This window comes from Eptatretus burgeri, chromosome 8 (genome assembly GCF_056783735.1).
Source record: "Eptatretus burgeri isolate ZD-2024b chromosome 8, Ebu_testis_v1, whole genome shotgun sequence".
Classification (NCBI taxonomy): Eukaryota; Metazoa; Chordata; class Myxini; order Myxiniformes; family Myxinidae; genus Eptatretus; species Eptatretus burgeri.
The window spans coordinates 59824787-59848480 of NC_140968.1; the positions used below are offsets into that span (position 1 = coordinate 59824787).

At 43.8% G+C, this 23694-nt stretch overlaps 1 protein-coding gene across 14 annotated transcripts in view; it reads left to right on the forward strand.

Annotated features, from left to right (window-relative positions):
* The window catches only part of LOC147021833 (putative pleckstrin homology domain-containing family M member 1P), a 126523-nt gene that overhangs the window by 56352 nt on the left and 46477 nt on the right, over positions 1-23694 (forward strand). For all 14 annotated transcript variants that reach the window (XM_085892226.1, XM_085892228.1, XM_085892218.1 and 11 more), the window contains one exon: positions 5838-6031. In XM_085892226.1, coding sequence (XP_085748352.1) covers positions 5838-6031 — 194 coding nt within the window. The remainder of the gene's footprint in view (positions 1-5837; positions 6032-23694) is intronic.

Genomic DNA, 23694 nt, shown 5'->3' on the forward strand with positions numbered 1-23694 from the left:
CCCCCCAGCATTGTTTGAATCTTCCTTCCTTCCCCTGCAGGCAAATAAGGCTGTCCTTGCCAATGTTCTCTGGAAAACCATGCAAGGGGAGCAACGAGAACCAATTGGAAATGTCCAGTATATTCTCGATGGTGGTGCGCTACTTCATCGTCTTCCATGGCCAAGAGGTTCCACATAAGAGTGTGTCAGTCAGCTTTATGTCACATATGTTACACATAAATATGGGGCTGCTACCATTATCTTTGATGGATACCAAGACGGTCCAACAATAAAAGATGCCACGCACATGCGAAGGACAGGGGCTTGTTCAGGCATGACAGTAAACTTCACTGGTGGAATGGTTATCCAGTCCAAGAAGGAGGAATTCTTGAAAAATGTGACAAACAAACAGCGATTTATTGTTTATCTTAGTGACAAATTAGAGCGGGCTGGGTGTAATATAGATCATGCAAAGCATGATGCTGATGTGCTCATTGTCCAAACAGCTGTTGCATCTGCTAGATTTCAAAGACACTGTCCTGATAGGGGATGACACGGACTTGCTCATCCTCCTACTGCATCATGCTGAACTGGATGCACATGACTTGTTCCTGGCCCCAGAGCCCAGGCAATCAGCAAAAAATAGACCAGGATATGGTGCATAAAGCAGTCTAAGGAATTTCTTGGTCCTGATGTTTGTGACCATGTGTTATTTATCCATGCAATCCTTGGCTGCGATACAACTTCTCGCTTGTTTGGATTGGGGAAGGGTTTAGCAGTAAGGAAGATCAAGAGTGTTGCCCTGTTCCGTCAGCAAGCCAAGGTGTTCAGCCAAGAAGGACATGTGGCAAAACAGGACATTATTGCAGCAGGAGAAAAAGCACTTGTGTTATTATATGGTGGTGCCAAAGAAAAAGGACTGGACACTTTCGATACAGGTGATTTTGTGAGAAGGTTTCCAAGAGCACATCTCATGTAGAACCTCAAACTCTACCCCCAACCTCAGCAGCTGCAAAATATCACAGCCTCCGTGTACATTATCAGATGATGGAGTGGAAAGGAAGAAGCATCAATATGAAGCTGGAAGAGTGGGGATGGCACATGGTGGATGGACAATGTTTGCCAAATCAAACTGACCAGCTTGCAGCCCCATCAAAACTACTGGATGTCATCTGCTGTAACTGTAAAACAGACTGTAATACAAAGAGGTGCACATGTAGAAAGTATAGTCTGCATTGCAGTGCTGTTTGTGGAGAATGCCGTGGGACAAGTTGTGCCAACTCACAGCTACCAGATTTCACTGATGACTATAATGATGACCTTGATGGGCATCTTCAGTAGTGTATTAATATGCCTGCAATGAAACACGAGCCAAAGATGTGACTGTCATAAATTTGATCACAAAATATCGATATTTGGTGGCAATATTGGATTTTATTAAATTCATCCATCATTTTATTTAAACCCATCCAATCAAAATATTAAACTATCCCAAATTTAGCCTTTGATCCCCTCAAATATTCTAGAAATATAAACTGCTCAAACCTGTTGTCTGAGAGGAAATGTATGGCAAAATATTGATATTTGGCAGCCATATTGGATTTATGCAAATGAGATGTGTATCAAAATACATCCAAGAAAATTGTTAAATACTCTAAATGCATTCTTGTATGCAAAAGATATATACTAGAAGTTGAAATGGCTGAAATATATCATCCAAGAGCAAAGATTTGGCAAAATATTGATATTTGGCGGCCATATTGGATTTATGCAAATGAGATTTTGTTCCAGGGAAGTTTAAAAGTATTTTAAATGCATCCTTGTATACAAAATACCCATTCTAGAAGTTGAAATCACCCAAATATGTCATCTGTGAGCAAAGATATGGCACAATATTGATAATTGGCCACCATATTAGATTTGTGCAAATTAGACGTATTTCCGCAACTGGGATTTCTTAGGACGTTTAGTATGGTGTTCTGGGGACCTCATGGAAATGCATTGTGCTAAAAAAAATTCTGTTGCAATTTGTTCCCGATCAAACCTTATTTTGCCTGGACTATAAAGACCTTGTTGTTGTATACTGTCAGAGTTCAGGTGTGCCAAGTCGGGAGTTTGTATGACGGAGAATGCTCAGTCTGCGGCTGGCTTTATAGGCGAACTTTGAAATGTGGTTTGCCCAAGAAAGATCACAGCTGATAGTGAGACCCAAGGAGTTTGAATGACTGAACATCCTCTGGAGTCTGGAGGATTGTTAATGGGGAGTTGCCAGATGGTCCTCTTGGAGAGAGATTGTGAGTGTATGAGATTTGTCAGGGTTGAAAGACGTATTCTGAGTGTTTGACCAGCTTGTGAGTTTTTTTTTTTCCCCAAGGTCTGAAGAGAGGGAAGAGTCTGCAGCCTGCTTGTCTGAAGGATGAGGGATGTCATGGCAGAGGGTGGAGTCATTAGCACATAGATAAAGAGGATTTTCTAGAGTCAGAAAGATCATTGATGGATATCAGGAATAGGACTGGGCCCACAACACTACCTTAGGGCACTCCAGGCTTGACAGGAAGAGGATATGAAAGAAATCTGTTGACTGCCACACATTACAAGAGTAGAGGAAGTTAGTAAGCCATGTGTGGAGCAAGCTTTGGATGCCAGTTTGGAGAGCAAGGCAAGTTGCCATTAAAAATTGTTATTAAAAAAATAATTGTTTGATTTAATCTTGACAATGAGCAGACTAACAGTAATGAATGTTGCCATAGTGTAAGTTACCACCATTTTTGCGATTTGGCCAGAATCACAAATTAGTTTACATTTATTAACTTACCCACACATAACTTGGTGACCAACAAATCTGTAATAATCAATGTCAATGTGTGTCAGTCTGTCAGTGTCTCCTCCACAACTCCAAATACATGAAATCTAGTGGCCCCAAACTTTGCATGTATAATAATGGAACACCACGGAAGTGCATGAATGAAAATTGGGTGTTTGGGTTAATTTAAACACCCCTTATGAAGATAATTAACGGACTTATTTAATGATCCTTTATCAAGTCATCATCCTTGGTTAGTCCTTGAGTCAACCCCCTGTCAGCTTCCTTGGGTCTTAATTCATCATTTTGTTAATTCTGCTCAACAATGCCTTGACGTGGAACAGGCCACAACGATTTCTTAACAATAAAACGCTCATACTGGTTTTTTTTTTTCACTTTCTTCATTCATATCATCGAATACCTGATCATCATACCTATAAATCGCTGGATACATTGCAATGCTTATAAATGCCTGGAGACACCAGTGTTCATGGCTTTTTTTCATTTCTGCAAGCGCAATAAGTTCTAGAATCTCTTAACCTGAGCTGAATTTCAAAATTTAAACTGCGGAATTGACCTTAGCTGCAGTTCTGATGGCTAAAAAAAAAAAGTGTTAATTTGTCCAATTTGCACCTTATTTGATACTTTGGATGTGTTCAGACGGTGGTTGTCTCCAGATGCGTCCAGACGATGGTTGTCTCCGGATGTGTCTGGATGGTGGTTGTCTCCGGATGTGTCTGGATGGTGGTTGTCTCCGGATGTGTCCGGGCGGTAGTCGTCTCCGGATGTGTCCGGGCGGTGGTCATCTCCGGTCGTGTCCGGGTGATGTTAATAGCATCAACAGTAGAAAATTTATTTCAGACTTTATTTTGTTTCCATATTCACTGGTATTCTATGCAGAATCATTTTGATGAGAACCCCTTCCCACCTCTTCCAAAACCTCATCCATTCCCATAATAATTTAATTCTCTGGACATTTATTAGCATTACAGCTGAAATGCGATAAGTTCTCGAATCTCTTAACCTGAACCGAATTTCAATTTTTTTGCTGCAAAATTGAACTTAGCACCAGTTCCAAGTTCTGACTGCTAACAAAAAAATAAGTGTTCATTTGTCTAATTTGCATATTGTTTGATTCTCTGGACATCTCCAGATGGTGTTTAGTATGACCCAGCCAGCCTTTCCTTATCAACCATTTCATTGGGGTGCTTGCTTGAGTGTTTAATAGTATTGGGTGGAATTGATTCCAAAGTACTCAATTCCAACCATGGAATCGAAAGAAATCGAGTTGTGAACCGGTCGACGTCAATTCTGAATAATTCCTACTTCATAGATGGAAGCGTTTTTTCGGGAGAAACCTTTTTCATCCCTGTCGGACATGTTCCGTTTACACATGTCCTGGTAATATATTAATTGAAAAGGAACACACCCCTTGGTCATCCCATTTCCAATATAGCAGCAAAAGCAAGTCACCTGCAAACTAAACACGCCCCAAGGATGTAATCCTTTTAAATGAATAGCAAAGCATTTGCAGTTGGCCGGTAAAGCATGCTGATTGCTTTTCTGATTAACAGGTACACAATACATCAACTGAAAAAGTTTTGACATGTCCTTCAAAAGTTCCAGAAGTGAAGTTTGGAACTATTTCCGGAGAGTTAAAGAAGACAGTCCAAAAGTTGCATGCTCACTTTGTTCAATAGACCTTGTTTATTACTGTAATAAGTCCAATATGCGAAAACATTTGAAAACTGAGAGACAGAGACAGAGACAGAGACAGAGAACGAACCTATGAGTGACAGTTGAGAATGAGGATTCAAAGAAACCAAAGTCTGCAACAGCTGCAGGTTCGCTTTCAAAATCGATGACTGAATGCACTTTCGCCCTGGTAATGCCCCTGTACGCTGCCTTCCCTTCCCCTCAGTGTCTCCCCTTACCGTCCCCTCATGCTGACTTCCATTCCTCCAGCTCACGCTGCCTTCCCTCCCCTCATGCTGCCTTCCCTCCCCTCACGCTGCCTTCCCTCCCCTCACGCTGCCTTCCCTCCCCTCACGCTGCCTTCCCTCCCCTCACGCTGCCTTCCCTCCCCTCACGCTGCCTTCCCTCTCCTCACGCTGCCTTCCCTCCCCTCACGCTGCCTTCCCTCCCCTCACGCTGCCTTCCCTCCCCTCACGCTGCCTTCCCTCCCCTCCCGCTGCCTTCCCTCCCCTCACGCTGCCTTCCCTCCCCTCACGCTGCCTTCCCTCCCCTCACGCTGCCTTCCCTCCCCTCACGCTGCCTTCCCTCCCCTCACGCTGCCTTCCCTCCCCTCGCGCTGCCTTCCCTCCCCTCACGCTGCCTTCCCTCCCCTCACGCTGCCTTCCCTCCCCTCACGCTGCCTTTCCTCCCCTCACGCTGCCTTTCCTCCCCTCACGCTGCCTTTCCTCCCCTCACGCTGCCTCCCCTCCCCTCACGCTGCCTCCCCACCCCTCACGCTGCCTTCCCTCTACTCACGCTGCCTTCCCTCTACTCACGCTCCCTTCCCTCCCCTCATGCTGCCTTCCCTCTACTCATGCTACCTTCCCTCCCCTCACACTGCCTTCCCTCCCCACATGTTGCATTCCCTTCTCCTCATGCTGTATTCCCTTCCCCCACCCCTCCTCGCTCCCCTCTCCTTGCTCTCCCGCCCCTCTTCACTCCCTCCTCCTGCTCCCCACTTGCTCACTCCTCTTTCTCCCCCTCCCCCACCCTCTCCTCCCCCCCCTTTCTCGCTCTTTTTTCTCCCTTCTCTCTCTCTCCCTCCCCTCATCTCTCTGTCCCCACCTTTCCATCATTCCTCCCCCCCTCTCTTTCTCTCCCGCCCCCACTCCCTTAGTATTCCCGTTAATGAAGTGATAGGTGATATTTGCTTGTGTATATATCGTACGTTTGCTCAATAGTGCTCTGCATGAGGAGACTTTTATAATCAAAACCTGCAAAAATTCTGTGCAAAGGTTTTAGAAGGAGTACAATATGTATGTATCGATAGATATACACTATAATAATTAAATCTTTGTGACAATTTGTTTTGCTAACACAGGTATCACGACAAGCTAAGGAATTCCTGGAGTACATTGTAGAAGAGCCTCTACTGGACCTTGCAGCCATCAATCCTTCATTGTACAGCCATGTGGACGACCTGGCGACTGTGCGCACATGCCGTTTCCAGCTCAAGTCTCTTCGCGCATATCTGTTTACCTGCCGCAGCACCATCGCTGATGAACTGAGGCGCCGGTAATCCATTTTATATTTATGTGGAGGTGAAATGATGGTGTCACTGAACTCTTAAAAGTAATCTCCATGTTAAACAATGCAAAATACATTGTTGTAGTAATGATCATCTTTGTCAATATGTCATAAAATCGAGGTGGCATGTCACCCCCTGAAATTGTCGGCAAAGGGAGTACAGTGTAGCTACCACAAAGTTGAATAAGGGGGGTTATCAGGGGAGAGGGATGTTAATATGATAGAAGTAGTTACTTGGAGAGAAAAAATGATGGTGAACGATTTTGTACCCATTCATAAAAATGATTTATTCAAGTTGCTCGCATGAATCCCTCACCAAATGTGTTTTGTCTCACAAGTGTAAAGGCAGTTAACTCATTTTTTTAGTTAACTATCTTAACACTCAGCATATTTTTAGGGGGATTGATTCAATAATTTGAAATTTATTTCTGTGAAAAGAAATGCTAATTACTGGTGTGATTCCAATTTTACCAATTTCCTAATTAACCACCTATACACAGAACTGCTTCAAAATTACGACCACAAAAATCCTTCCTAGATATAAACCAATCTCTAAGTTCAAAGTGCAGTTTGGATTTTGCTAATTGTTCTGTCCATATCTGTGATGTTGCCAGTAATTAAAAAAAAAAAAAAAAATCAAATCCTAGTTATTGCAAAATGGAAACTCTTTAGCTTTTATCAATAACATTCATCTTTGCTCAAACCTTTCTAGAATCTCTGAGAGAAGTTTTTGGAATATTCAACAGATGTACTTAATTGTGATAACAATAATATCCTGGAATGTAAAATAATAAATGTCAGTGTGTTAGTCAATGTGTCTCCTCTAAAACTGCATAACCATGAAACTTAGCAGCTTGAACCTTTGCATGCATAGTAAGGGAACTCCAAGGGAGTGCATGAATGAAAATTGGGTGTTTGGGTTAATTAAAACATCCTTTTGAGGATAATTAATGGCCTCATTTAATTATCCTTTATCAAGGCTCACCTCGCTGTTCCTCGCTGGGGTCTTAATTTGCCGTTCTTTTTTTTTTTGGTCTGCTCAACAATGCCGTTGGAACAGGCTGCAACGGTTTCTTAACGATAAAGCGCTCAAAAATGTTTTTTTTGTTTTCCTCACACATATCATCGAATGCCTCGTATCCACACCTTCAAATCACTTGTAAACACCCAGCGACACCAATGTCTGTGGCTTTATTTCATTTCCGCACATGCGATAACCTCTAGAATCTCGCATCCCTAACCTTTTTGCATGATCTGCTTCCATTATCCTTATCCACCCGTCACTTTGACATCAATACGTATAAAAAAAACAAGAATGGCAAAACATATTGTTGTGGTCCCGGTGTCGGGGGCGAAGACCACGAGGGGTCGATACCTCGGGTTCTCACCAGACTCACCGGAATCACAGGCTGTCGCACACGAATAACTTTGTGATGCGGCTGGTCGCTAATCGATTGCGAGCGCCAATAATTCGACCATGTGACTTAGGGACCTCCATTTAAAACCGTTTACCTAAAGGTCACGTGATCTAATTACCGGGGCACATGCCCTCGGTACGCACTTGCTTAAACCGGATCACTTTACCAGATCAGATGCAGCTGAGCAGGACTGCCAAGCACGTACCGACTATGAAACAGATCACTGGGGAATAACGTCCTGGCTAAAGTAAAGTAGAGTGCGTGCCATTCTGGACCAATGAAAGAAAACACTAAAACGAGCTGGGAACATTTCTATACAACACCTTTATTCTCTAACAGAGAATAAAGAGAACAGACTCTCTAGCAGAGAAGCGAGGAAAGGTATGTGACACAGTAAATGGGGTTTTCTTTCATGTACAGCATGGGAATAGTAAGGAATTTGTGGGGTGCAGCAAAAGATGACTTACAAACCAGACACAGCAGGATTATCCGGACTACCTTCTAAAATCTTACTTGTACTAAGATAGATGCCGTCTTTCACACACACACACACACACACACACACACACACACACACACACACACACACACACACACACACACACACGAAAGTTAGAGTGCACAGAAAGAGAGAAAAAGGTGGGGATAAGTGCCCTCAAAATACCTGCCATGGTCTGCTAACTAACGTGGCCCAGGTTGCTGAGGGAGGGGTAGGTGGGAAAGATACTGGTGTCTACAATATGGGAGTGGGAGGTGCAATGTATGTTATGTGATGGCTGTGGTGTCGTGCATGAGAAATGTGATTGCGTATCAGTAATGCGTTCTTCTTTGTGCGTCCACAGCAGAGGGATAGAGGTGTGTATGGAGAGATAGAACAATAGATGTGAAAGAAGGAAGATCCATAACCTAGCCGTGTAAAGATATGTATATGTAAGTGTGTACCTCTGTGGGACGCTCTGCCTGAGCGTTCCCACCTAGTGATATGGCGCGTTATCTCCTTGTTCGTTCGCCGAGATTCATGACAACGTGCGCTCCGCACTGGTCCACCATCCGTGGCCGGTGGTAAACCTTTCTGGCTTCATGGGGGTGGTGGCACGTCAACAGCATGGCAGGGACTCCCACTCGCACACTCACGAAGGATGACAGCCGCACACAAATAATGCTCTACCTCGAAGAAGTGCACTCAGTGGCTCCGTGCCGCTCCTTTTTATAAGCCTCAAGCGAAGGATGGGGCTCGGGCCAGAAAGCGACACGCTGTGGCCCAAATTCCGCTCCTCTATTGGGCCACAGCGGCTCTAACCATGCCCCGCAAGGCTCCATAACCGGAAACCGGCTCAGACGCCCGTCAGCCTCAGCACGGCTCGGAGCTCCCTGGTTAACATGGAGAGCATGCTCCTCAAGCTGGCACCCTGGCCCTGAACGTGCACTGAGCGTAGTTTGTACGTAGTATGGTAGCGGACTTTCTCTGCTATCCACGGGCTCCTTCACGAGCCACAATGCACAGTCGGGACCCAAACCAAATCCCTGGATCGCCCTTCCCGCGACGCCACGCCATATTGTGGCAGAGTTTCTACTCGAACCCCACTACGAGGAGGGGTCGCGGGAAGGGCAATCCAGGGATTTGGTCCGGGTCCCAAAATCCAGGGATTTGGTTGCTTACGGTCTTGCCGTGGTCTGATGACTGGATTCGAACTGTGATAATTCTGTTTGATCTGGGCGCTCACCCGGGACGCTCCCGGTAAGATGTGGTGGAGAACATAGCATCTGTAGAGTGGTCAAGCACCGCGCGGCACCAAGAACAAGGGCCGGTGCCGCATGGTGCTTGAAATGGAGTGGCGAATTGTCACAAGGCAGAGGTACGAGGTCGTGCGGGAGTATTTTCCCATGTGCAGGAGGCATCTACGGTCAAGATGGTAGGATTTGGTGAGGGAGGTGAGGAGCGAAGAGAGATGCCGGCTGGAAATTGGTGCACAGATTTGAATGAAAAATGGCACGCAAATTCCCAAGGAAGGCTGTCTTGTGCACAACGAGGAAGGCGATCCGAGCCATGGGTTGCATCGCGGCGCGTCTACTAAATTGTTTGTTGAATGGCATGCGTGCTTGCTTGCTTGGTGTTTATTACAGCGAAATGGAAAGGGTTATAATGGAGGTCGGAGTAAGCATTAATGAGATATATATTCGACCTAAATACATGTCCCACCCAACGCAATTTGTCCCATTTACCCACTTGACATGAGGAAAGGACTAACTACATGAATACTAATGAAATAACTGCCTGAGGATCACTTTATGTTGGGTGCCATTGCCTTAGAGGCATGCTGTTTTGCAGAACCACAACAATATTGATGCGGTGCTGGCTGGCCCAGGTTCACCCCCCGACCTAAATTGTGGTGACGGGCGGTTAACACCACCAGCCCCGGGATGGTCAAGCGGTTCCTTATTAATAGGAGGTGGACACGTTGATCCCCAGAGATTATCACGCGCGCTTGAAAGGGCATGGGGCAATGGCAGCGGGACGGATGAGCACAGCACAGGAGGGGCTTATACTCGAACCCCGCTACAAATACACGGCTACAGTTTCTTAAAATGAACATATTTAATGAAAATAAACAAATATTTACATGGGACAATAATTCAAATGGTAATGACAAAAACGAGAAGTAAATAAATCTTAAAGTCGAGGTGCCTCTTCAGACGGACTCAAATACAGACAGAGGGAAAACAAAATAAATAGAAAACCCTTCCTTTTGAGTATTCTTGTACTTTGCTTGGCCCAGAGCTGGTCTTTGTGGAATTTGGAATTGAGGTGCTTCCACCAGCGCGTGCAGATACGCACAAAATGGTGCCTCGCTTCTCTCGTAGCAGGAGAAACATAAGGCAGGCACTCTGCTTGCAGAACGTGACACCAAGGCTCAGAGCCCCAGTGCAGCTGCTTCATGTGTCGATCGTCCTCACTGACCCCGATGAGATACTCGAGGGCTCGGGGTCTGTTTCTCATGACTCAACCAAGAGTCAAAGGCCAGCATCTTGCTTCATGCGTGCGCTCACCCTGAACTCCAATCTCCATCCTACTGAGTCCGATGCCTCTGACTAACGTCACTGAAACCGCCGTTTCCTCCTCCGGGGCGTGGCTTGCTCGCACGAAACCCAGGAAGACGGGGCCTCCACCCACTCGGCACGCCTGGCTGGCCTCTGACCTCACGCCCATCAATCATCAGCCTCGGGGGCGTGACTTAGCCCGCCGTCACCCTCGGAGGTGGGGCTTCTGCCAGCTCGGCTCGTTTGCTTGTTCCTCCCCATGGTTTTGGTTATAAAAAAACATTGGGAAAAGTCACTAGGGGGCAATTACATATTAGGGAAGCTTATTCTTAAACCCAAGCTAATTAACACAACACCATCCCCCCCCCCCCCCCCCCCCCGGGTGTGGTGACTCACAGTTTCCCCACTTGATTACTTTGAGATGCCTACAACATGTCCACGGACCAAACTACTCCATTCAATGCTAAATTCCCTATTAAATTCCACTATCTACTCCCACAACTGTAATAATATATTCCCAATGACTACTTGAGCATAACTGTTGCGTTTCACATTGATTGATGAATCGGTTCAAGAGAATTTTTTTTTTAAAGATTTTCATTCAATCTAATATGATTGCCAGACCATGTGACCTCTTAATTATTTGTGAACACCCTGGTATCCCCATGGCTTGGGGAACATGTGGGTGAAGTTTCCCCTCAATCTGTCAAGCCATTCTGGAGAAGCAGATTTTTATAGGTCGTTTCTTCAAAAAATCATAGCTGCAAAACCATGTTAGTCCAAGAGCATTAGGTCAAAATAGGCCCTAACCTGGACATTTTTGGTAACAAGCTGATTTTTTTCAGGATAGGTCCAGGAATGTGTGTGAAATAACATACTAAAAGTCCTCATGAATCCTCCTTGAGCGTTTTCCGCAATCCAAGATGGCGTCCAAAATGGCCGCCTCTTCTGTTTTTCTCATAACTTTGCAAGCAGGTTTCCCCAAAACACACTTTAAATGTCTACATATATGTTTTGAAGTATGAGGAACTCATTAGAATACATCTTAAGAGATGCTGAAGCACGCAAGCTGTACATCCTAAAACACTATGGAGCTCAATCAACGGTGGTGTTTGATGGATATGGAAGCGCAACTTCGACAAAGGTAGCTGAGCAGAAACGAAGAGCTCAGAAGTGTACCTCTAGTGACATCATATTTGAAGATGATATGCCAACCACCACAACCCAAGCAGCTTTCTTAGCCAACGGCAACAATAAGGCGAGACTTATACAAACTCTACGTGACAAAATGCTCATGGCTGGAGTATGTGTCAAGCAGGCAGAAGCAGACGCCGACACCCTGATTGTCTCCACATCACTAGCACTGGCAGAGTCAGAACATGTGCCAGTTGCTGTCGTTGGTATGGACACAGACTTACTGGTAATGCTAGTTGCTCGGGCAACCTCTTCCACAGATGTGTACATGCTATGCCGCAGTAATCCTGTCACGGTCTTCAACATTCATGAGATTCAGCATGCCATAGGGGACACAAGAAATCACTTGATGTTTCTTCATGCTGTGACGGGATGTGACACGGTCTCTGCGATCTATCGTCAGGGCAAGCGTAAAGCTTTCAACATGGTGCACAAGAAGCGGGACTACGACTTGCTGGATACCTTCACAAACAGGGGAAGCACCCATGACGAGGTGGAAAAAGGGGAAGGCTTCATTCTTAAGCTTTATGGAGCCAGCAGTTTTGAATCTCTTGATGACTACCGTCACATCGCATACAAACGGGCAATCGGTCGCAGTTCCCTGAGTTCATCCTTTCAGCTAGAAAGTCTACCTCCAACTAGTGCTGCAGCAAAGCAACATTCATATCGCGCCTATCTTACCGTCCAGGAATGGATGGGTAACTCCTTATCTCCAACAGAATGGGGCTGGCGATTTCAGGACGGGACTCTTACCCCGGTAGAAACAGACATTACTGTTGCTCCCGACACTTTGCTGAACATGGTGGCATGTGGGTGTAAATCAGATGGTTGCAGAAGCATGACATGTAGCTGCAAGAAACTTGGGCTCTTTTGTACCTCAATGTGCAGTAAATGCAGTGGTCTCAATTGCAACAATACAGCACCAACTCTTATAGATGCCGACGATGATATTACCCCAACTTCAGAGGACATCAACATTGAAGATACAGCATCCGACGATGAAGACAATGACTGATGCAACTAGGTGTGTGCATGCGTAAGGTAAAGATTCATCTGATACTTTTGAGGTTTGAATCTCTAGCATGATCTTGTTTTGAATGTCTTTGCCTCTTGAAACAGGCTAAAACAGCAGTGTGTTGATAAGTGGTGGACATTTTGAGCACCATTTGAATTTCAGAAAGAACTTCAGCGGTTTTATTGTTTCCTTTGTACTTCAAAGTATCTGAATGAGTTCCTTATTTCTCAAGACATAATATATTTAGAGATTTAAAGTGCATATTGAGGTAACTTAGTCACAGGGTCATGAGAAAAACAGGAAATTGCAACCATTTTTGGCGCCATTTTCGATTTTCGGACTAGTTCAAGTAGTTTTATTGGTATAGATATGCGTGTTTCAAATCTGCGAATAAGAATTTATCTAGATTCCTTGACTCCCATAACATATATAAAGACATTTTATGTGCTTTATTGGGTTACTTAGTTGCAGAGTTATGAGAAAACAACAACAGGGAAAGGGGCATTTCGGGCGCCATTTTGAATTTCAGGATGAGCTCAAGTGTTTTTATTGGTAAATGCGTGTTTTTGAAAAATTCCCAATAAGTATATGATTCATTTCATTGAGTCGCAAAACATATATTAAGACATTTAATTAAGACATTTAATTAAGACGGCCATTTTGGACGCCATCTTGGATTGCGGAAAACGCTCAAGGAGGATTCATGAGGACTTTTAGTATGTTATTTTACACACATTCCTGGACCTTTCCTGAAAAAATCAGCTTGTTACCAAAAATGTCCAGGTTAAACCCTAATGCTCTGGACTATGTGGCCTATGACATCATAGGTGGCAAACTTTTTGTTCCTCATGGATAGGTGATCATGTCTGTAAAGTATCACCTCGATCTGTTCAGCCGTTTCAGAGAAGAGTTTTTCAGGTTTTTGTGTTTAAAAATATATGGCTGCCGAACCACGTGATCAATGATGTCATCAATTTTTGTCCCCCATACAATTTATTCCTAGATGACACTCAAAATTTTTTTTATACTCATCGGACAAAGCATTCGATGTATGCAATTATGATGTCCTTACAAAGCCACTTGTAACATCATCAAAAAAAAAATCACCATGGGGAGTACTTGACATTTGCCAAGTTTCAATTTTTTCCATAGAGCGGTTTTGGAGATACAGAGGTCCAAAGTTTTTCCTTTTGTTTTCCTAACATGACTGCCACCCCACTTGACCTCTGACATCATGACCATTAAAACATTCTCCATGATTAGTCCACCTTTTGTGAAAATGTCTCAATCTGATAAGCGGTTGCAGAGAAAACAGAGAAAATTAGCATGGACGGACGGCCGGGCAACCAGAAAACGTAATTCCTCCGGCGACTTCTTCAGCGGAGGCATAATAACGTACACTTCTTTTTAAACGAAATCGCCTTGTTTTACCTCTTTGTGTGATCTGCTTTCATTATCCACCCGTCACTTCGACATTGCTATTTTTCTTGTTTTTTTTATATGTTTCAATCAGAGATCGCCTGGTGTTGGCTTCATGGTTCGGGTGGTAGGCTTGGGGTGCAAGGATCCTGAGTTCAAACCCAACTGTCTGTTAAATTAATACCAGGTGGGGTTGACTCTGCCTGTCATCCTACCGAGGTCGGCAAAATGAGTGCCAGCTTGCTGGTATCCTGTGTTGTAGTGGCGACCCGTCCAGGATTGTGCCCAATAGCCAAGGAGACCGCTTGGGCAGCACCAACGCTCCTCACAGAGTATGGTCCCTATGGATGGATGGAATCAGAGATTGCAGACTCTCACCGAGACTTGTTTTGTATGGTGTTTGTGTAGTTTTGTGTCGTGTATTTTGTGTGGTGTTTGTGTGCTGGTGTGTAACGTAATTAATAATGGACATAAGTAGAACTGCCACTTTATAACTGCTGACAGTGATGACTGGGTGTCAACACATCCTGCTTTGATTGGACACTTTACCTTTAGGTTTGTTTTATTGTCGTTGTACATTAGTTATTATTGATTCCGTGTCCCCCTTTCTTCCCTACCACTACCGCTGTCGTATTCCTCCGCCGATCAATTATCCCTGAGTTATTGTTTGTGCTTTCGGGAATGAACCCATTGGTTTAAAAACCTTTAAGGTTCTCGTGTCTCTCCTCAGTTCTCGCGTGAACAAGTCTGCCATGATTCGGAACGTCTCCACAGGAGTTTAAGCCAGTCGCAACATCGTGGGATTTTAACCTCCGGCCGCGATGAGCTCGATGTTAGTTGAGCCGTCATTGCTATATATATATATTTTTATTATCATTATTATTATTATTTATTTATACAGTATAGCATGATATTTCAAAAAGTTGTGGACGAGTTATGACAAAACTTGATGGATGAGTTGGTTATGTGACGAGAGCAAGCTGATTGGATTTTAGTTCGGGTCCGGATCCAGATCTGGCCTATCGGTGGGATACAAAACGTATACTGGTGGAGGTACGTGCTCGACCGAGTGCCCGTTCTCGGTCTGGATAGTGTCAGGCATCATTTCCATTGTAAATAACCTTACAGAACAGAGCAATAATTTTCATTTTAGTAATGCCTGTTAAATAGGAATAAAAAAATCCAATGAGACCGGTCGGTCTATAACATCTTGTTTAGCTAAAAAAGCAGAGCTATATTTATTGGCCATATAGCCTTTCTAATAGCTCGGTAAATAGATCCCCCAACCCCACCACTGCAGTTTTAATCACTAATAGTTATACATTAATAATTTTTCATTAACTTTTCGAGGAACACAAATCTGACACCTCCATGAATCAGTCATGTATTGTTACACCCCCCCCCCCCTCAAGAAACAAAAAAAATCCTTTATGCAGTGTTAACCATAAGTGTTTCGTCAAGGTCTTTGCAGCTTTAAGAGTTTATGGAGGTAGAGGAGCTGTAGAAGTATTGCGTAATGGGATGGGAAGGGGGCGTGCGTGTAAGGTCAGAATGATTAGGACTAACAGCTTGGTTTTAGTGAATGTACTTGTTCTCACAACTAAAAGCTTGAGCATAATTGTGTTTTCACCAAGTGTTAAAATCCACACTTTTTTTTTTTTGGTGCATTAGTTTTTATACATTTTTTTTTTTTGTATTAATTTCATAAGTGTAACCAAACCATATTAAATTGCTTGAGGATGATTACAGATTATGGCACTCAGATGAGTATTAAGGTAACCCTTTTGCATTGCATTACAGAACCTTTATTTTTTTTTTAATATAAACTTCACTGCGAGCTCATTTTTCCAAGGTCTTGTTGTGTAAATTAAATTGAAACAATTTATCACCACCTTTCATCCGGCTGCTGCAAGTTAACAGCAACCTTCCATCAATCAACTTCGCCACTCAACCGTCTTCGCTTTCTCTTGTCGACCAAACTCCCGATGATCATTTGTTGCACTCGTAAATCAAACTCGCTGCGATCAATTATATTTTGCATGCATCCCACATTCCATCTTCCCAAACTTCTTCCACGTTATGGCAGAAAGTCTTAAAAGCTTGCAAGTTCCTTTTTTTTCGGTGTTTGAGAGTAAAGCAGACTTGTGGTCACAGTGCCGGTACCAAGCTCCATGCAGGTTCTTTGTTTCAGCAATTTATTGCTGTTTGTGTTTTTATTATTATTATTATCTGTTATTATTGTAAAGATAATTAACAGGATGCTGGTTGGGACAAAGACCTCTCACCTGTTCTTTTTTAAAGGTGCAGGTGCCTTTTGACTTCATGATTCAAGTCTATTAATAATGATGACTGACTGCAGACAGAAACCCCTTCGTAGGACATGACCTTAACACTCCATCGTTCTCCTTTTTATTTGTTATCCTGAAGCAAAAAACGTGTCTTTGGGACTTTATTCAATACGAAACATGCTGTGTTTTGCGAGGCTCGGTGGTCTCTGTGTGATTTTTATTTTAATTACCTGGTTTTCACTGCCACCGTTTTTAATAGTGAGTTTTCACCGTCTTCAAACTGGTGCTGAGGATACCAAGACAGGCTGTGATTGCATGAGTTATTCCTTTTTTCTTTTTTTTTTTGGTGGAACTTAATTATTACTTAAATTGTTTATACCAAGGTCAAGTCCTCCCACAAAAGAAAACATCCTCCTCGCACATTTCATTCCTGATCCTAGTCCTCCAGGTTTTCACCCAGTTCTGTCTGTTTGTTACTTGCAAAATTGAATATTTTCAAGTATATTAGTCAGTCGATTTTATTATTAACCTCCGCCATCGAAGATGGACGGAGGTTACTGTTTTCACCCCTGTCTGTTTGTTTGTTTGTTTGTGAACAGTATTACGGAAAAACTCCTGGACGGATTTCGACGAAACTTGGTGGGGGGATTAGGTATGGTCCAAGGATCATGCCATCAGATTTTGGACTTGGTCCAAAGTCCAATATGGCCGCTATGGTGACCATTTTGAAAAAATATTTGAATTTTTGTTTTTGCATTTCTACATGTTTTAAGTGATTTCCAACCCAAAAAAAAAAAATTTGTTAGGAAAAAAAACCCAGAAATTTTGCACCTTTTTTTTTTCAAAAAAATTTCGATTCTTTTTTTTTTGGCATTTCTACATGCGCGTCGATCTCGTTTAGTTTACTCAATCGTGGTTCAGTAGATCTGATCCGTTTTGACCTACAATGAATAGGATATCAGGTTCACTTAAGTGACCCAGCAGTATTGGCGGTGGAGGTTTTGCATTCAACCGAGTGCTCCCCCTCGAGTTCTGTCTGTCTGTCTGTCTGTGTCTGTCTGTTTGTTGCCTACAGGTCACAATTTTTAACCGATCTTCACGAAACTTCACCACATGGCAGAGTTTGTCATTAGGAAGAACACTATTGTTTTTGAGGTCAAAAGGTCAACATAGGCCAAAGGTCAACAACTTAGGTGGAATTTCTAAAATCCTCAATTTTCATCCGATTTGACTTGAAATTTGAAGAGGATTTATATTTCAGCTCACTGAATTCAACTAGCCAATTATTTTTGAGGTCAACATAGACCAAAAGGTCAACATAGTCCCAAGGTCAAGAACAACAAAGGTGGTATTTCTAAAATTGTCAATTTTCATCCGATTTAATTGAAATTTGAAGAGGAGTTGCATATTTGGTCATTTAATTCAACCACCAATCATTTTTGAGGTCAAATTTGTTTTATGGATTTTGCAAGTATCCTGCTCTGCACGATGTCTTCTTCTTTGCTTGTTTGTCCCTGTGCAGGATATCTCAAAAAGTTGCAGACAAATCTGGATGAAATTTTGTGTACAGGTTGGGTGTGTGACAAGGGTGAAATGATTAGATTTTGGTGGAGATCCAGATCCGGATCTGGCTACTAGAATTTTTAAAGTGATTCTTCACCATTGAGAGATCTGGCCAAAAATGATATGTAGCACGATATCTCAAAAAGTTTTCGGACGGCTTTGGTCGAAACTTGGTGGACATGTTGAGTCTGTGACAAGGAAGAACTGATTCAATTTTGGTGAAGATCTGGATCCGGATCTGATAATTTTGTCAGTGATTCTTCACCATTGAGAGATCGGGCTAAACTGATATGTAGCACGATATCTCAATGTTAGGGACGGATTCAGACGAAACTTGGTTGAGAGGTTGGGTGTGTGATTTAAAAAAAAAAAAAACAAGTTGATTCAATTTTGGTGAAGATCAGGATCTGGATAGGAGAATTTTTAATTTTCTCATGATTCTTCATCATTGAGAGATAGGGCCAAAACGATATACAGCAAGATATTTCAAAAAGTTATGGACCGGTTTAGATGAAACTTGGAGGACAAGTTGAATGTGTGACATGGACATTTTAATTTAATTTTTGTGAAGATTCAGATGCAATAATTACCTCCTCCAACGAAGGTGGATGGTGGTTGTGTTTTTACCTCTTTTTTTTTTTTTTTTTTTTTTTTTTTTTTTTTTTTGTATACCTTGGTCGAGGCTCGTATGAGAGCTAACACACAACTCACAGCAAGGAGGCATGAGACAAGAGGGGCGGGAGTGGAAGGGACAAAACATTGGGGAACAGACACAGGTGAACTGTGGAAGGGAGAGGGATGGGGATGGGACGGGGAACATGGCGAGGGGAAGATGGACATTAAAGGGACTTTCAGGAAGGAAAGCAGGAGAATTGAAGGAAGTGGGCTTGGGTGGATTATCGGGGGTAGAAAAGATCGAGGATTTGGATGGGGGAAGATAAGAGGTGGTGGTGAACAGCTGTTTTGAAAGCCTGGAGGGAAGAATGGGAAAGAATAGAGTGAGGAAGTTTATTCCAAAGGCGGGAAAAAAGAGGAATGAAAGAGTGAAGATGAGCAGTGATTCGTGATTTTGGTAGTTTTACCAGAAGGGGGTTGTTGGCGGACCTTGAGTGCCCTGTGGAAATGTGGTTGGGACAAATCACAGAGAGAGCAGGGGGGGCAAGGCTGGAGAGGAGTCGGTAGAAGACAGAAAGACCACCGACCAACCTGCGGTGATTGAGTGAGAGGCCCAAAGACTCAGCTTCATTGCGGGAGATGCCAATGATCTTAAAAGCCCTGGTTTCGACAGCGTGAAGTCGAGAAAGGTGGGAGGCAGGAGCACCAGCCCAGAGGGGAGAGCAGTACTCCATCAGGCTACGGACAAAAGCTTTGTAAGTGGTCAGGAGCTCAAGAGGGCCGAGGAAGGACTTTGCACGACGGAGGATTCCCAGTCGGCGACTGGCTTTTGAGGCAAGGTTGGAAATGTGACTTTCCCAGGAAAGGTCATGGCAGATAGTGAGACCCAGAAGCTTGAAAGAAAAGACTTCTTCCAGAGGATTGTTGAGAAAGTGGATGGGGGTTTTGTAAACGGTCCTTTCGAAGAGACATAGTGAGAGTGTGAGATTTGTCTGGATTGAAAGACATGTTCCACGTGTTGGACCAGTTTGTGATTTTATCCAGATCTGCAGTGAGCGAAGAAGCTGCTGCTTGCCGGTCTGAGGGATGACAGATGGTACGGCAGAGGGTGGAGTCATCGGCAAAGAGAAATAGAGGATTTTCCAGAGAGTCCGAGAGATCATTGATGAAAACCAGAAAAAGAACAGGGCCCAGAACGCTACCTTGAGGAACTCCAGCCTGCACAGGAAGAGGGGATGAAAGAACTCCATTTAGGGCCACACGTTGACTGCGACAGGAGAGGAAGTCTGCGAGCCATGAGTGGAGATGGCCTTGAATACCATGGGAAGAGAGTTTGGTGAGTAGGGCAGGGTGCCAGACTGTGTCAAAAGCACGTGATATGTCCAGGGATACGGCTCGGATTTCCTGTCTGGCATTGAGGACCTCCATCCATTGATGGGAGAGCAGTAGCAGCATATCTAGGGTAGAGTGACCTGGTCTGAAACCAAATTGATGATTGGAAATCAAGCCATTGGAGAAGAGGAAGGATTTCATGTCTGAAGCGATGATGGATTCCATAACCTTGCTGATGATTGGGAGAAGGCTGATTGGTCTATAGTTACAGGGATCTGTTTTTGCACCTTTTTTATGCAGGGCAGTGATGTTAGCAGATTTCCAAGCAGATGGCAGATGACCTTGGGAAAATGAGAGGGTGAATAGAACAGAGAGAGGGTGAGCAAGAGCAGAAGAGCAGGCTTTGAGGACACGTGGGCTGATGCCGTCTGGACCGGTTGCAGAATCTGACTCGAGGTTTGAAAGCAAGCTCTCCACCTTGTCAGGAGAAAAGGATACAGAGTCCAGGGACAGTTGGGTGCGACTGGGTAAAGTGGGTAGAGATAGTGATGGGTTTGGGACACAAGATTTAGCTGCAAACACCGAGTTTAGACATTCAGCTTTATCACGTGTGGAATCAGCAGTGCGGCCATTTGAGGTAAGGGAGGGGATGGAGGGGGAACATACACCAGAAACAGATTTGATTAAACGCCACCAGGATTTTGAGGAGGGAGAGAGGTTTGAGAGTTCAGACTTCAGATGAGAAAGATGTTGTTTTCTGGCTCTCCTGAGGGCAGCTACACACTTGTTCCGAGCTTTGTGGAAAGAACTGAGATTGCCCTCAGTTGGGTTTGCTTTCCATGAGGCAAAGGCAAGTTGTTTCAGGACAACTGCCTCGCCACAAGCTTCAGTAAACCAAGGGCGGGAGGAAGGGTAAGACAACTGAACACGAGAGGGGATAAATCTGTGCATGAGGGAGAGCAAGTTTCTTTGAAAGAATTCCCAGGATGAGTTGATGTTTGAGAAAGTAGTGATAGGAGACCAGTCTGTAAGTTTGATGGCTGCTCGGAGACCCTGCCAGTCGGCTTGAGTGAAATGCCAGACTCGACGGCGGTGAGGTGGTTCTCTGATAACAGCCAGAGAGATGTCCACTTTAACAAGGACGTGGTCAGAAGAACCAATTGGAGCGAAGGAAGAGCAGCAGATATTGTCAGGGAAATTTGTCAAAATCAGATCCAGAAGAGATGGAGTACCATTGGTTGAGATCCGGGTCGGGAAGTTGACCGATTGAGTCAGTCCCAATGAGTCACAGAAAGCTTTTGCTGATGTCCCATGGCAGGTGAGAGAGGTACCCACACCTAGCCAACTGGCGTGATGACAATTGAAGTCGCCACATAAGAGGAAGAGAGAGTTTGGATGAGAAGATAGAAGATGGTCCATGTTTTCGGAGAGTGAGGTGTAGATGGAGTCATCACTGTTCGGTGGACGGTACAGTACACATATAAACATGAGGTGGGAGTGGAGGGAAGCCGAAGCCAGAGGTATTCCTGGGGGTGTGGGGGAGTGAGAGCAGTGCAGGGAGAGTGAGGAATAGAGTCTTTGATGAAGAGAGCAACACCTCCACCAGGACGAGGCTCAGGTCTGTCATACCGTAAGAGGGAGTAACCAGGGAGAGATACTTGGGAGTCAGACACGTCTTGGGAGAGGAAAGTTTCTGTTAGGCAGATAATGTCTGGTTTGTCAGTGGCAACCTGCATGGAAAGATCTGAAAGGTTTGAGCGAAGGCCCCGGATATTTGAGGTCCACACTTTTAATGAAGAGGTAGGGGAGGAGGCTTTGGGTGCAGGAGGCGGAGGGGGCGGGGGAGGGTAGGACGAGGGACGAGGGGGGGAGGTAAGGAGGGTTGCTGAAGGAGTGTGGGGTATTGCAGAATAGCGAGGGGAGGGGGCCGAATGAGGAGGAGAAAAGGCTCTGTGGTGCTGGGAGAGAGGGGGGACAAGAGACAAGGAAGATGGCAGTTGAGTATTTGAGGAGGTGGAGTGAAGAGATGGAGGTGAGAGGGCAGTGGAGGGAGGCAGGTTGGTGGATGAGAGGGGGGCAACTTAGAGAAGGAAGAGTGAGGGGGATGAAAGGTGGGAGAAAGGTGAGGGGGAATTTTTGAAAGAGGTGAGAGGGAGGCTTGGAGGGAGAAGAGTGGGATGGTTGCTTTGAGAGTGAGAGTGAGGGGTGAGGGGGGTGAGTTGGCACTGAAGTTGGAAAAAAAGAATGGTTGATGGAAAGCGAGCATTCATGGCAAACTGTGGTTTTTAAAAGTTTTAGGTCAGAGATGCGATTTAACACAATTCTTGATGGATGCAATGAAGGCGAATTCAGAGCATGGAGAGAAGAAGCGCTGTAATAGTTGGATTTTTTAGGCAAGGAATGAAGGAGAGGTCGAAATGAAAGCAGTCTGTTGAAATAGCAGAAGAGTAGTGCATTGTGAAACAGTAAAGAGTACCACATGTGTGAGAGAGGAAGATGAAGCATCATAAGATCGTTTTTGTTGTTAATATTAATGTATGAGAGAGTTCAACAGATTAGGTCATGGAAATGTAAAAAAAAAAAAAAAAAAAAAAAATCGAGGAAGACGAGGAGGAAGTTAAGAGGAAGAAGAAGTAGCAGAATCGGGAGAAGGTGAGCGTGTTGTTGTTGTTGTTGTTGTTGTTGTTGTTGTTGTTGTTGTTGGGTATATTTTTTTTTTATTTTTTTTTATTTTTTTTTTTGAGATAAGAAAGAGATTAGTTGGGAGAATGGGGGATGTTTGGAAAGTGGGGAGGATGAAAATTGAAGGTAATGGGGAGGATAGAAATTGAAGGTAATGGGGAGAAAAAACAAACAAAACAAAACAAAAAAAAAAAACGATCGAACACCAAGTGGAACCGGTAGGCCTCAAGCCTAGGACTAGGCCTCAAACACCAGGTAAGAACGTCGACATAAATACTCACAAAATAGCACGATTTTTGAAACAAAACCGAACTAGGAACACACATTAACATGTAGGTGAGAAAATTAAACAGTTAAAACGGGACAAATAACAACCGGAACTTAACTTTGAGAATGTCAGCAGGGAGCCCCGAAGGAGACCTCTTGCCGCTCAAAACCGGAACCGGAAGTCGGTTCTCTGTCTGTTTGTCTGTGAGCAGGATGCCTCAAAAAGTTAAGGACGGATTTGGATGAAACCTGTTGGATAATTTTGGTGTGTGACAAGGTCAAATTAATTAGATTTTGGTGAAGATCTGGATCGAGATCCAGATACGAGAATTTTTAAGTGATTCTTCAATATTGAGAGATAAGGCCAAAATTTTGTGGCATGATATCTCAAAAAGTTGTGAATAGGTTGGGTGTGTGACAAGGACCAAATGATTCAATTTTACTTAAGGTACGGATGCTGTCCATCCTTTCAGTGGGATGCAAAACATAAACTGTTCAGCCTGGCTGAGGTATGCACTCAACCGAATGTCATTCTAGTTGTTTGTTGTTTTCATCATTTTCAATTGACATAATAAATCTTAAAAACATGATTTTTCAATCCAACTCTGCGTCCATAATTGACAGGTATATTGTCAAGCCTCTGCAATGTCTTCAAATTTACATGATAATGTGAAATATTATTATATCCATTTCATTTATCTTTGTCTATTTTGCTTTTTAGAATCATTGGAGGCTGTTCAAAATAATGCACTTGACTCATGATATTTAGGAAGCTGTTTTTTTTTATATCCGACATAACATATGCCTGCATATACATTT